The 14,904-nt window shown below is 43.2% G+C and overlaps 1 protein-coding gene across 1 annotated transcript; it reads left to right on the top strand.

Moving 5' to 3' along the window:
- Nucleotides 1-5,526: 5,526 nt before the first annotated feature.
- LALBA (lactalbumin alpha) lies at nucleotides 5,527-7,228 on the top strand (the record flags this gene model as incomplete). Its single annotated transcript, XM_082850432.1, has 4 exons — nucleotides 5,527-5,656; nucleotides 5,980-6,138; nucleotides 6,616-6,691; nucleotides 7,168-7,228. 4 exons carry the CDS (start codon nucleotides 5,527-5,529, stop codon nucleotides 7,226-7,228), a joined length of 426 nt encoding a protein of 141 aa, XP_082706558.1.
- Between the last annotated feature and the right edge of the window lie 7,676 nt (nucleotides 7,229-14,904).

Genomic DNA, 14,904 nt, shown 5'->3' with positions numbered 1-14,904 from the left:
AGTTTGCCTGCTGGGAACTACGGGCCTGCTGGGGTCTCAGTTCTTTTTTTTTTTTGCGGTACGCGGGCCTCTCACCGCTGTGGCCTCTCCCGTTGCGGAGCACAGGCTCCAGAGGCGCAGGCTCAGGGGCCATGGCTCACGGGCCCAGCCGCTCCGCGGCATGTGGGATCCTCCCGGACCGGGGCACGAACCCGCGTCCACTGCATCGGCAGGCGGACTCTCAACCACTGCGCCACCAGGGAAGCCCTGGGGTCTCAGTTCTTGGCTGGCCCCGGAACACGAGGTTGCCAGGCGTGTGACGGCAGCAGGTAGGAGTGAGCCGCTGGTGCAGTGATGAGCAGGAGAGGAAGGACGGCGGCTGTTGGCCTGTGAACCTAGGCAAGAATGACCAGCCAACACAACCCAGACCAAGGTCAGTGGGCCCAGCTCAGTCCTGTGCGGCTGGTCAGTGGAATAGACCTGCAGGTGTGGCTCTTGTCACTCTAGGACTGGCTTCAGGACAGATCCTGCTGATGAGGCCAGGGCACCGTCCTCAGTTCTCCAGGAGAGTGTGCTGGAGTGGAGCCGGTGGCGGGGGGGGGGGGGGGGGGGGGCGGGGGGGGGGATGTGCCCGACTCAGCACTGCAACCACGCAAGTCCAGTCTGCTGGCAAGGGCAGTGGGGAGCCGGGGGAAGTCATGGCCTTGGGAATGTCCTCTGATGAAAAAGAACCTGCATGCTTATAAAATAACTTTTGTGTGGAACGTTGGTGTGTTGAAAAGCAGTTCTGTGTGCTTTTCCCCCTTGCTGTGGATCAGCAGTGCTGAGGCAGCAGGCGTGATACAGAAGTGTGAGCAGAGACCGTCTGGAATCCCCAAACTCCAGGGAAACTAAAGGTGACAGCCAGCCTAGTGAAGAGGAGAGGAGTTGAGGGTGGGGGCGGTGGCTGCAGCCAGCAGGTGCCCCTCATCTCAGGGCCCTAATCCTGGCTCCAGCCAGCTGGCCAGGGGCACTGCAAGGTCTTCTGGGCGAGCAGAGCCCACAGTCCTGAGCTGTTCTTTACTGTGTTTGGGTTATCTCCCGCCATCCAAGGGGAGAAATCTAGATGAGATTTAAGAATTAGTGCTTTACGAATGTGGATCTCATAGTTGAAACCTCAGAACACGTGTTTTCAACACAAGGTTTCATAGTTGAAACCTCGGAACACGTGTTTTCAGCACAAGGTGTTAAAGTGAACGGAAGGATTCAACCCCTTTTCAAGGAGGGTGTCTCCATGTGGGCAGAACTAGAGAATAAATGGGTCTTGAATATAAAAAAAAAAATCAATAGCATTAAAATATCTAGGAACATTTCTAAATATTTAGAATTTAAGCAATATACTTAAAAAATTGAGATATAATTGACATGTAGCATTATATTAGTTTCAGGTGTACAACATAATAATTTGATATTTGTATATATTGCAAAATGATCGCCATGGTAAGTCTAGTTAATATTCATCACCACACATAGTTACAAAAAATTGTTTTGTGTGTCATGAGAACTTCTAATATCTACTCTCTTAGCAACTTTCAAGTATTCAGTACAGTATTATTAACTACAGCAACATATTGTTAAATAACTGAAGTGTAAAGGAAGACATCACAAGGGAAATTAGAATATATCAAAATGATGCAGTGAAAGCAGTGCTTAGAAGGAACTTTATATCTTTAAATGGTTATATAGGAAAAGAAAATTGTAAAATTTTAATCTAAGCTTACACCTCGAGAAGCTAGATAAAGAAGAGCAAGGTAAACTTAAAGAAATAGAACAAAGGAAATACTGGAATACAAAATGAAATAGTGGAAATCAATGAAATGCAAAAGGAACCAATAATAGAGAAAAATCAACAAAGCAAAAATTAGATCTTTGACATATCAATAAAGTTGATAAATATTCAGCTAGATTGATTAAAAACAGATTAAGCACAAATTATTAATATGAAAGAAGAGGAATCACTGCAGATCCTTAAAATATTAATGGAATAAAAAGGTAGTATTATGAACAAACTTATGCCAATAAATTTGACAATTTAAATGAAATGGAAAAATTATTTGAAAGATACCAGTGACCAAAACTGGCACAAGAATTAATAAAAATCGGAATAGCTGTATATCTACAAAATAATTAAATTCACAATTGAAAACCTTCCCACTATGAAAACTCCAGACTCAGATTAGTTCACTGGTGAATTCTATAAAACTTTAAGTAAGAAATAATAAATTATACTGGCCCTTCAGATACTCTCTCAGAAACTAGAGGAGGAGGGAACACTTTATAACTTTTTTTGTGAGACCAGAATAATCCTAATATCAAAACCTAACAGAGACATTATAGAAGAAAATCACAGATCAATGTACCTTATGAACATAGACACAAAAATCCTCAATAGAATTTTAGCAAAATAATTCCAGCAACATACAAATATGCTTATGTGCCATGAGCAAGTGTGGTTTATTTCAGGAATGCACAATTTGTTTAATATTCAAAAATTCATCAGTGTTATTCAGAGGAGGAGGGAATTCCCTGGCCGTCCAGTGGTTAGGACTCCGTGCTTCCACTATAGGAGGCAAAGTAAGAGGTATAGAAGTAGATGGACACATACATTTTCAATTGATTTTTGATAAAGATGCCAAGGTAATTCATTGGGGAGAAGAGAGTTTGTCATTTCAGCAAATGTTCTAGAACAACTGGGTATATATAAAAAAACTTATAGAACAACTGTCCATATTGGGGAAAAAAAACAACAAAACCAAACCAAACCCTGACTCCTATCTCAAACCCTACACAAAAATTAACTCAAAGGTATTATAGATCTAACTGAAAAATATAAAATTATAACACTTCTGGAGAAAAACATAGGAGAAAATCTTGGTGACTTGGAGTATGTAGGCAAAAATTTCTAAGTTGGGCTATAAAAGGCATTAAATAAAAAAGAAAAGTGATAAATTGGATTTGATCAAAATAAAAAAACTTGTATTCAAATTACTCTATTAAGAAAATAAAAAGGCAAGCCATAGATTGAGTGAAAATATTTACAGTAAATATATCTGAAGAAGAACTTGGATCTAGTATATACCAAAAAGTCTTCCAACTTAATTAGAAGACAATGTAAAAAAAAGTGGGCAAAAGATATGAACAGGAACTTTAGAAAAGGAGGCTTAAGATTGGCCAATTGTTCATTGTCAATATTTTATGATAACTTTGTATGAAATATAACCTATAAAAATATTGAATTAACAATGTTGTACACCTGAAACTAATATAATATTGTAAGTCAGCTATATTTCAATAAAAAAATCATATAGTAAAAAAAACCCTATAATACCCAAAAGACAACCTTTAGAATGGGAGAAAATATTTGCAAATGAAGCAAGTGACAAGGGATTAATCTCCAAAATTTACAAGAAGCTCATGTAGCTCAATATCAAAAAAACAAACAACCCAATCCAAAAATGGGCAGAAGACCTAAATAGACATTTCTCCAAAGAAGACATACAGATGGCCAACAAACATATGAAAGGATGCTTAACATCACTAATCATTAGAGAAATGCAAATGAAAAGTGCAGTGAGGTATTACTTCACACCAGTCAGAATGGCCATCATTAAAAAATCTACAAACAATAAATGCTGGAGGGGGTGTGGAGAAAAGGGAACCCTCTTGCCCTGTTGGTGGAAATGTAAATTGATACAGCCACTATGGAGAACAGTATAGAGGTTCCTAAAAAACTAAAAATAGAACTACCATATGATCCAGCAATCCCACTACTGGGCATATACCCTGAGAAAACCATAATTCAAAAAGGGTCATGTACCACAATGTTCATTGCAGCTCTATTTACAATAGCCTGGAGATAGAAACAACCTAAGTGTCCATCATCGGATGAATGGATAAAGAAGATGTGGCACATATATACAACGGAAAATTACTCAGCCATAAAAAGAAACTAAACTGAGTTATTTGTAGTGAGGTGGATGGACCTAGAGTCTGTCATACAGAGTGAAGTAAGTCAGAAAGAGAAAAACAAATACCGTATGCTAACATATATATATGGAATCTAAAAACAAAAAAACGGTTCTGATGAGCCTAGGGGAGGGACAGGAATAAAGATACATACATAGAGAATGGACTGAGGACACAGGGAGGGGGAAGGATAAGCTGGGACGAAGTGAGAGAGTAGCATTGACGTATATACACTACCAAATGTAGAATAGGTAACTAGTGGGAAGCAATGTATCGCACAGGGAGATCAGCCGGTGCTTTGTGACCACCTAGAAGGGTGGATTAAGGAGGGTGGGAGGGAGACTCAAGAGGGAGGGGATTTGGGGATATATGTATACCTATAGCTGTTTCCATTTGTTATACAGCAGAAACTAACACAACATTGTAAAGCAGTTATACTCGAATAAAGATGTTAAAAAAAAAGAAAGAAATCAGGTTTAGACATTGAGGTAGAGAGAATGACCCCCTGCATGAAGGAAGCTAACAGCTATTGGCACCGTGACGTGAAGCTTGATGCCCGCAAGTCGAAGGAATCATCAGAACTAGTATCCTAAACTCTACTGCTCAAGGACACTGATCCGAAAGCTCAGATCCAGAATCTTGTTTTATAGGCCCTAGATATATACTACTCCACCTTCAAGTGCTGGAAGTCCAATCTTCCCACTGGCTTGGGTCACTCTTTTTTTAACCTTCTGTGGCCAACTCTGAAGCTGTCTACAAGTTTATGTGTTTATGAACAAGTCTGTTACAAGTTATTACTTTTAGGTTTACAATTTAGTGGTAGTGGTGGTTGGATGTGGGGAGGCTGATAATAGCTCATAGGGTAGCTAGATACAGTCACACACACTTTTCAAGTTCTCCATTTTCGTGACATAGGAAGTCTCTGGGTCCACGTTATATCTGATTCTCAGCCTGTGTTGCCATATTCTATCTCTATTCCTGAGCCCTCAGCCACGAACTGGCATATCAAGGAATTCTTCCTTTGTTTCATGCCTGGGTTGACTGGGCAAGTGGCAGCTCTGATCTTGGAACCATGACAAGTGATGATATACACTCCTTTCCCAAACTCTGTATTTCTCTAAGGAGAAGAGGGAGTTGGCCATGGACCCTTTTTGTGTTTTCGAATTGCTTCACTCGTATTACCCCTGAGGCCTCTTTTGTTCCTGAAGTAGGTTGGGGACATCCTGCTTCCTAGAACCAACACTACAAGAAATAAAGGTATAAACAAAGCCAAATGGGAAACAGGATCATGCTTATAACTCTCTCTGGACAGGTAACAATACCTAGTATGGTCTAGAGATTCTGGGAAGGAAGGGAATAATGGGGTGAAATTACGAAGGCAGCTGGCAGGCTAAATGTTTCTTTGTTGGCATGACCAGTCTCTCTTCATCCTCTTCCTGGATGTAGGGCTTGATGCCGGGACCCCTGAGGCTTTCTCCACAAATAAAAGGAGGTGAAGTTGTGTGGTGACCCCATTTCAGAATCTTGGGAGCAGCCAAAACGATGTCCTTTGTCTCTCTGCTCTTGGTGGGCATCCTGTTCCATGCCGTCCAGGCCGAACAGTTAACAAAGTGTGAGTTGTTCCAGAGGCTGAAAGACCTGGATGGCTATGGAGGCGTCACTTTGCCTGAATGTGAGTTCCCTGCTATCTTGCTTTGTTCCACACTTCATCTTCTTCTGTCTTCCCCACCCTTCTCTTCCTCCTCTTTTTGTCTCTACTTTTAACTCAATTATCTAATAATCCTCTTATCTGCTCATCTGTTTATTCTTTTATTACATTTATTCACCTATCTCTCCTTTCTCCCATTGTCTGATTGGTTTTTGGAACTCTTAATCTTATCAAGATACTCTGTGGTCGCCGTATTTGGAGATTGGCTGGAGAGCCTTTTTCTGTCTGTCCACATTTATGCTACATGCGGACATCCCTGTGATATCTCTTTTTCATCTTTCTTTCAGGGGTCTGTACCGTATTTCATACTAGTGGTTGTGACACACAAACCATAGTAAATAACAACGACAGCACAGAATATGGACTTTTCCAGATCAATAATAAAATTTGGTGCAGAGACAACCAGATCCCTCACTCAAGGGACATCTGTGGCATCTCCTGTGACAGTGAGTGACCACTTTTACCATGTTCCTGTGTTTTATTGGAGCCTATTCCTGGGATAATCTCCTTTTTTGGCGTCAAGCACACCTCTAACTTCACTGCCTTGGACGCCACATCAACTGTGGGACTTCAACTGACAGTACTGAGTAAGAGGCTGTTAGAATTTTTCATTATCACCAAATCCCCAGACAGTCCCTTAAAGTTCACGCGTAGATGATTTGAACTGTTTGGGGATCTTGAAGTCTAATACCCTGCATTTTCAGAGTAAGTCAGTTGATGAAGTTGATAATTCTTCTAGAGATGCCCCCAGAGAAGCGAAGGGAGTCCTTACCTAGGGGGAGGCATTATTGTACTGGATTTATCATATAGAAAGGCAACAGGCATAAGCCTCTAGATCAAAGAAGGACCAGGCAAGAGGGAAACTCATTACCTTTCTGGGTAATACTTAGCTCTCTCATTCTTCCCCCTGTAACTCCTGCCAGAGTTCCTGGATGATGACCTTACTGATGACATTATGTGTGTCAAGAAGATTCTGGATAATGTAGGAATTAACTACTGGTGAGTCCCCATTCTATTTTCTGCTTTACCCTTCTCCTCCTTCTTCTCACCCCTTTAGTCCCAGCATCATCCCCCTTTCTCTCTGTTTCCTGGTATTTAAGCTAGAATGTAGTCTTCAAAACAAAACTCATCCAACAGACTCAGGTTTTCAGCTTTCAAGCCTCACTCCACTCCTGTTCAGCAATTTTCCTAACAAGTGTTCCCTAATAGAGGGCTGAGACCCAGGCTTTCCTTCACCTGGATTTGAATATTTAATTCTAAAGCAAGCCCTTTGTACCACTGCCCTACAACTTTCTTGGAGTTAAAAAAAATGGACCTTACTCCACTAGGTGGCTCAGTGTCCCTTGGCATCTGGCTAGGAAAGTGTAATTTTCACCCATACTCTTCCACCTCATCCCTCCTGGGGATAAAGCTAGATGGAAGTTTGAACTAAGATCTGGCCAGTCAACTTGCCTTGTCTCTTTCTTCATGATCAGGTTGGCCCATAAAGCACTCTGTTTTGAGAAGCTGGATCAGTGGCGCTGCGAGAAGTGGTGAACACCTGCTGTCTTTGCTCTTCTGCCCTTTTTATGTTCCTGGATCTCCTCTCCCCTATGGCTACCTCGTTTTGCTTCTTTGTACCCCCTTGAAGCTAATTTGTCTCTGAGCCCTGAGCCCTGTAGTGACACCATTGGGCTATTGCAAGGACTGTTCTCCAGGGATGAGTGACGGGTGCTCTGGACTTCTGACCCTTGCTCAGTGCCCCCAGTGGCACTTTCATTACAACAGTGGATTCTACCTCTATCCTGAATAAAGGGCCTGATTTTGAGTGGCTGGCTGTATTTTCTTCCTGGAGGGAGAGGGAGGAAATAGGGTGAGTAGGTGGACATGGCCATGGGTCATAGCCACCTTCATCTCTGCTAAAGAGGAAATAGGCTGAACTTACAATAACTCAAAGGTACAGATTACTTTCTGTGTCAATTCAATTCAACGAACATTTATTGATCACCTAGCGTATTAAAAAACTGTGGAGGGGTACTACATTTGGCTAAAAGCATCTGTTGCCTCAAGGACTCGTAGGAAAGATAAGAGAAACATTAATACATAATTATAATACAAGAAAGAGTGTCATAAGTATCATGAGAGAGGTTAGAAATGTGCCCTGCGTATTCATAAGAGGAAAGATAATTTATATTTGGTGGAGGGCTGTGGGGAAAGGGCTCAAGGAAAGATTCATGACAGAAGTGACATTTAAGCTTGTTTGAAGTTGGGATTTTGACAGATAGAGATGTAGGGTGGGAAAAGAACAGCAAGGGCAGGGGCTCCAAGAATCTGAAATGGGTGACTTGAGGGGGGTTGAGGTATTTCTTTACCCCTGAGATAATGAAATACCTTTCACAAATTGCTGTGAGAGGAACTCTTTCTAAAAACAATAGATGAGAACAGCTCAGCAATTGAAGATTCAATCTGGACACCTGGGGCCTTTTTGTTGGGACCCTGCACTCCATTACCTCTTCTTGCGGCTTCTCTTTAAGGAGGAATTTTGCAGAACTGTATTCTAATTTGATTATGAGAAATGTGAAAGAAGGAGAGCCAGGAGATTTGATTCCTAAAGTCTGTTTCTGTTTCTCATTGATGGTCCAAAGCTGGGTAAGTCATCTCTGTCTCTGGGGCTCAATTTCCTCATCTTTAAATGACAGTTTTAGTCTAGTAATTTTTTCTGAGATCTCTTCCTGCTTTGAGAATCCAACATTCTAAGACTCCAATTTGAATTACCCCATTTCTGTATTAGCTAAGTTATATCTTCTAATTCCCTCCTCCTACCTTCTATACCCACTGGGGCTTTAGGCATTCAGACCATATTTCTCTTGTCCCAGAGACCAGCAGCTCCCAAATGAATCCCCCATGGCCTGTTTAGGGACCTATAGGGCCAGGCAAGGGGTGGACAGGCCATCCCTCTCCTATACTTAATGAAAACAAACTCTCAGGAAATAACTTGGTATTCATCATATGATTTTAGTCTGAATTTGAACACAATGTGACACATCTCCCAGGCGTATTGCATGCTATTCCCTCCCTAATTATGGGACAGAAGGCTTTTCCCCAAGTCTACAGGGTTTTAGGAATAACCCCTGTGCGTGACGGTGTGTGGGAGGGCAGGATTGAAGGGCCACTCCTCCCACTGATCTCACACATCTACTTACTACGTTGCCTCAGTTACACCCTCAGGAAGGCATATGCTCTGGAAAATATAAGGGACCAACTCCACCAAGTGGGCAGAGCAGAAATGCAACTAAAGCTGGGACTGTTTTGCTCGGCTCCATAGCCCTGGCCTTCATTCTGTAGAGAAATATCCTGATCTTGGAAATTTCACCTGTGAATGTACCATATATGAGGCCATGATTTTCAGAGGGTTTTGCTGAAGGAAACTGACAGTTGCAGAGAGGATTTTAGCCTGAGGGTCAAAGGATCAAGAACAGGTAGAAGCTGGGGAGCTGGCATGGATGTGGCCTTGACTGATGAAGACCTCTCTGCCTTTGGGTAGAAGCAGGACAGAAAGCTGCTTTTGTTCTCTTTCAGAGAACCCTCTTGGGAGCTGAATGGGACGTGGGGTGGTCGCTGAGCATTTGTTCTGCTTTTTCTGACTCCTTCTCCTTCCTCTAGGCCTGGAAATAGTCCTGAACCAGGCAGGGATCGGAAGTGGCCCAGACTAAGGTGGGTGGTGGAGAGACTCAGGGCAGGGGCTGTCAGAGTGCACACGTTTCACCGAGCTCTCTGTGAGGAGGACCCTGGATGGTGTCCCAAAATATGGACTCTTTTTCTCTCTTTCTATCCTGATCTCTCCTCCATGCTACTTTCCTCTGTCATCTATATTGTCATGAAGGCAGGAATTTTACTGGACAAAATTGTTTCTTTTCATATGTTCTTTTTCTCACCCCCTCCTTCTCTCTCATTCATTCTTTTTTTTTTTCCACACTAATTGAGAGCATATTAAGTGACAGGACAAACTAGACACTGGGGATACAGAATCTGTTAGGGGTCTCAAGACTTACACTTTAGAGGAGAATACTCCCTCCTTTTTCCTAGAATCATGCAACAGAAAGGACTCTTCAGACAGATCCATCGTTCATTCCTGCATTCACTCCTTAATCAACAAATAGTTATTGAGGATTTACTATTTGCTATGTTCTATTTAGGTGTTACTTGTTAAGAACAAAGACAGCAGGAGACACACTTATTTTATTTCATTTCTTTCTAAGTTACTCTGGAGCTGTAACTTGCCAGAGATTTTTTGGTATGGGAACAAAGGAGGAATTGGGTCTCAGTACTAAGAAGGGACTGTCCCAGAATTAAGTGGGATATCTGCTAGTGGTCAGATAGGTTGATTTACACTTTGTGCATAGACAAAGTGAAAAAGCGCAGGAGAGGCAAAAGGGGAGGGGTAGAAAGGACAAGAAATGAGAGGAAAAAGCAATAGCTGTGGAAATGGCTGGTGAAGCTGTGAAGATTTTCTTCACTTTTTTCCCCCAGTTTTATAGAGTTATTAGCAAAAGTCTAATTCTGCCACCCAATGGCAGTTACTGGTATTTTGAATTAGAAAACTAGGCTGTGACTAAGTGCGACCCACTTCAGACACAATTACTAGCATGCTCTTAAGCTGTGGTGGAAATAGCTCATATGGCTGAAGGACAATGAATTACCAAGATATATATTTTGATATGAGTGATTTAAGAAAGACATTCATATAAAGAGAGAGCTGAACGACACAATTCCTTGACAAAATGTAAATGTTATACTTAGGAATATGCTGAGATGGAGTGTGTGTATCGTATCCATGAGTAGGTAGCCTCTCTCTGTCTGCAGGATCGATGACAGAACGCTCACTCACGCTTGTGAATGATCTGACTCTTATGACTCCCTTCTCGCTGAAGTGTAACAGGCTGCTTGCTCCACCATTGGGAGCTCAAGTATGGAAAAATGACATTTTGTATGGAAGTCTGCTGCTATTTGCCTAGCAGACAGTAAATTCCTAGTTGAAAAAGGCAAAAGTATTCTGCACAATGGGCTGAACGGAAAGCAATTCATGTAGCAGTACAAAAGTAATTTTGCTCTAGAACAAAGTCCTAATTCATATAAAATGCTACATACAAAAGTCAGGATATCACAGACTATTAGGCCATAGCCAATGGCCCAATGGTCTAGCTAATAAATGTTTGATGGGTGAACAATTAAAGAATACCGTGTGTGAAGAACACAGTTGTGGCAGGCCTATGGAATTTCAGAAGGAAAATTAAAGTAGATCATAGGCATGCTCAACAAAAGAACCCAATTACTGGCTCAGAGGAGAACCAGAATGCCAAGGTGGTGACTTGGTCGACTGTTTGCAGGTAGCCACCTGGATACATGATATGAGCAGTCACGGAAGTGTCCAAGCCATGCAACAATGTTTGTTACAAAAACATATTCCATTGTCATCCACCAAAGTCACTGCTGTGGAAGTTACTAATGTAATTTCCTGGATGATAATAGGAGAAAAACTACCCAAAATTGGTCTTGGGGAGAATCTCCCAAGATTGCTAAAAGGTGGTTGACATGGGGCCACTGCCAGTGTTTCTGAAGGATTCAAAAGAATTTCAATAAAAATAGGGACTTACTTCTCTTTGGTCTTTGCCTACTCTTTAACTGAAATAGCAGCTGAAATACCATTAAGGTCCTGGAAATAGGCATTTTAAGGAACTTTAAGACGTATAGAGCAGTGACTTAATTGAACAATTGGAATGGGAGATTCAAACATTCTTATTAAAGATGTGATAAGATCATAAAGGGCTTCCTAGCTCAATTAGGTGAATTTGTGTCTGACCTGAAAAGAGGAGTGGTAAATGTGGAACCTTCTTAAAGAGATTTCTGGACATTGGGTTTTAAAAACATTAATTTAATTTTAATTTAATTTTTTAAAAATCAGCTCCAGTGGTCCCAGGCTCAGGACTATATCTGCATGTTTGAGCTAAGGGCAACATTGCTTCTCAAATGCTACTATCTCTATTCTTTTGAATTAGACTGCATATTTTCCTAAGGCACCTCTGGATAGATTATTGATCTTGCCTCTTGTACAAACTAGAATTGATTGTAAGTGCCACCCCACTTCAATAATCTTTTGATGATTTACCTCTCCAACTCTTAACATCTCTCCCTGGAAAAGGACAAAGGACAGGTTCTGACAAGATTCCTATTGCTGCTTTACAAGCTTTCTTTTTTAATTATTATTATTTCTTTTAAGATACGCGGGCCTCTCACTGCTGTGGCCTCTCCCGTTGCGGAGCACTGGCTCCGGACGCGCACGGGCCCAGCCGCTCCGTAGCATGTGGGATTTTCCTGGACCGGGGTACGAACCCGTGTCCCCTGCATCGGCAGGCGGACTCTCAACCACTGCGCTACCAGGGAAGCCCGAAGCCAAAGCTTTTACTTCATCTACACTCACACCTTCACAGTAGCGGACCCTTCCTTTGCAGGGCGTGCAGTGCTGGCTACTCTGGGCCCGGTAGCCCTCAGGGATCTCCCAGGAGCCGCCGTCGGCAGGATGGGGAAGGACAGGATCAGCACGTGGTTGCGGGGTTCCATGATTCTCAGCTTGCCACGCACCGGTTCCGCTTCTGCTCCTCGCTCTCCCAGGTGTTGACGTCTGCCATCAGCTTGTCTTCCATGATGCGCTCTAGCACCGACCACGGTCGAAGAAGCCCTCCACCAGCTTGAAGAGGCTGTTTCATCGCAGTTGCTATGGTGTAGCCAGGTGGGCGGAGCCGGCCCGCGTAGTTGGACGGCTGCGCAGAGGCCAGGGCGCCGCCTGGCCCTGTGGCGGGACCACCGGGAGAGGCATGCTCTCGGAGGTCCTGGGGCGGGCTGCCTTTTAAGCTTCCAGCCTGCCTCCCTGTCCTCTCCCTCCTCGTCACCCGACACCTGATCTGGAGGAGCGGGCTCAGCCTGTTGCTGCCAAACGACACGTGGAAACGGTGGTGTGAAACCGGGCATCCCGCGCGCCGGGCCTGGGCCTCCTCTCGCCTCTCCTGGGCCCACCCGCCGGGCGTGGGGCGGCAGAGCAGCTCTCCCTTCATTTTTGAGGTACATTTTCTTTCATGTTGAGGTACATTTTGATGTATAGAACTCTAGTTTGCATTTATTTTCTTTCATCATTATCAGAATATTAACCCATAAGACTTAAGGCGTCTGTCCCTTCTGTTTGAAATCAATTTCAGTCTAAAGTTGGCTCCTTCGAAGGCAGGCTCGCCTTTACTTATTTCCCGGATAAAAAGTACAAATGGAGGTCCTTGACCCAAGGCTCTTCTTTGTCGCACCATTGGGTCTTTCATGAACTGAGAAAGTCAGTGCATGCCTCCGTAATTCAGCACACACCGTGGAGCTCCGTGCACACTCCTCACGCCTGGTGTGCACACTCCTCACGCCTGGTGTGCTCACTCCTGTGGAAAGAGGGCTGTGAGAACCGGAAATGGACCTGAGGCTGTTTGGGCAGGGATTTCTGAGGTCCAGCTCTTTGAAGCAGGAGATATAGAGTGTGCCTGCTGTGGGTGGGTGTATCAGCTAGACTCTGCAGGACCCTCACCCTGTGAAGAGTGATGGGTGGGAAGGAAACCAAACAGGCCCTAAAACAGAAGTCCAGGCCTGGACCACAGTTGCCTGTGTCTAAAGGTGGTACTGTTATGGACCTGGGTTCTTAAACTATTTAATCAATATAAATTGATAATAGGCCAGACAAGAAATTCAGGCATGGCTTTATTGGGACTCGTGCTGCAGCACGAGGGAGTGAAAACAAGTAACAGGTGCCCTTGCTCGCTCACTGAGGGCGAGCTGTTCCCTTAAATGGGGTAAGGGTAGGGGCAGATCCGTGGGTCAGGCCAGCGGGTGGCTTAGGTGGTCTGCCCACTCCCTTGGTGGTGCTGTGTGCAGGGATCATGGGTAGTACCCTGTGTTTGCTTCTGACACCTCAGAAGTAGCAGTTGGGTTTTGGTCTTTCTGTTTTGCTCCAGCTGCACATGCCTGCAGTTATTTTCAGCCCCTTATAGTTTCTTTGTATTCTGTTGCCGGAGGAGACTTTGTCCAGGTGCGAGCACTGCGGCAAAGGGTCCCAGGCCCCAGGTCCCAGCCTGTCTCAGTACTGTTTAAAGGTAATTTGTCTTTTGTCTCAGGCTGTTTAAAATTTTTTCTTTTTGCCTTTAGTTTTCAGTAGTTTCATATAAATGCCTAGATTTGTTTTCTTTTGTATTTATCTTGCTCGAGGTTCGTAGTGGTTATTAAACTTCTCTCTCTTATCTCTAAACCCACCCTTATGCTTTGTGATGTGCAGAATATGCAAAGTATTTTCTTCTTTGACATCTAACTCCTCTTAGGTTGTGGCACTAAAGGGAGACTACTTGCTGTTTCTGTTCGCATCACCCCAGCAATAGCTGGGGTTCCACTTTCAGCTTTTTCTCAGCACTCCTGGAACTAGCTTCCTCATGCCCTCTCAGCCATAGCAGGAACAAGGAAGCTCCCCTTCCCAGCTTCATAAGACCCCTTCTCTGAGCTCCTGAGATGGCAGCACAGATGGGCAGCACCCTGCTTAAGGATCTGAGTCCCAGCTCATGGAGAAACTCTTGCCGGCTTTCAGTCGATGGTCCAACCTCTTCTCTTTGTTCCCTTAGCCACAGTTCTGTGATTACTATCTCTGTATTACCATAATGTTCCCTCGTCGCTTTTCCAATTTTGCAACTTCTGTTTAACTACGTTTTCATATTATATTGCTCTGTCCCATTCTGTCTGTCCTTTCTATGACTCTAGATATACATATGTCAGATCTTACCATTTCCCATAAGACTTTGATGATTTTATGCTGTATTTCTCATTGTTTTGGTCTCTGTCTTTCAGTCAGGATCTTTTCTGTTGACCCACATCCTAGTTTTATTCATCTTCTCTTCTTCTGTTTCTAATCTGCTTAATTTTGGTTATTGCATTTTTCAGTTCTAGAGTTTACTTTTGGGTCTGTCTTATAGAATCCGATTCTCTAGAGACATTCTCCATTTTGCCACATATTTTCTTGAACACATTAATCAAACTCATTTAAAAGTGCATGTCTGAGTAGATAAAAAGTATTGTCAAGGATGTGGAGAAAAAGGAACCCTTGTGCACTGTTGTTGGGAATGTAAATTAGTACAGCCATTATAGAAAACAGTAGGGAGAACCCT

The sequence above is a fragment of the Leucopleurus acutus genome (genome assembly GCF_964270905.1).
Source record: "Leucopleurus acutus genome assembly, chromosome: 11".
NCBI lineage: Eukaryota > Metazoa > Chordata > Mammalia > Artiodactyla > Delphinidae > Leucopleurus > Leucopleurus acutus.
Note: the sequence above shows the minus strand (reverse complement) of the source record. Positions and strands in the feature narration are given on the sequence as shown.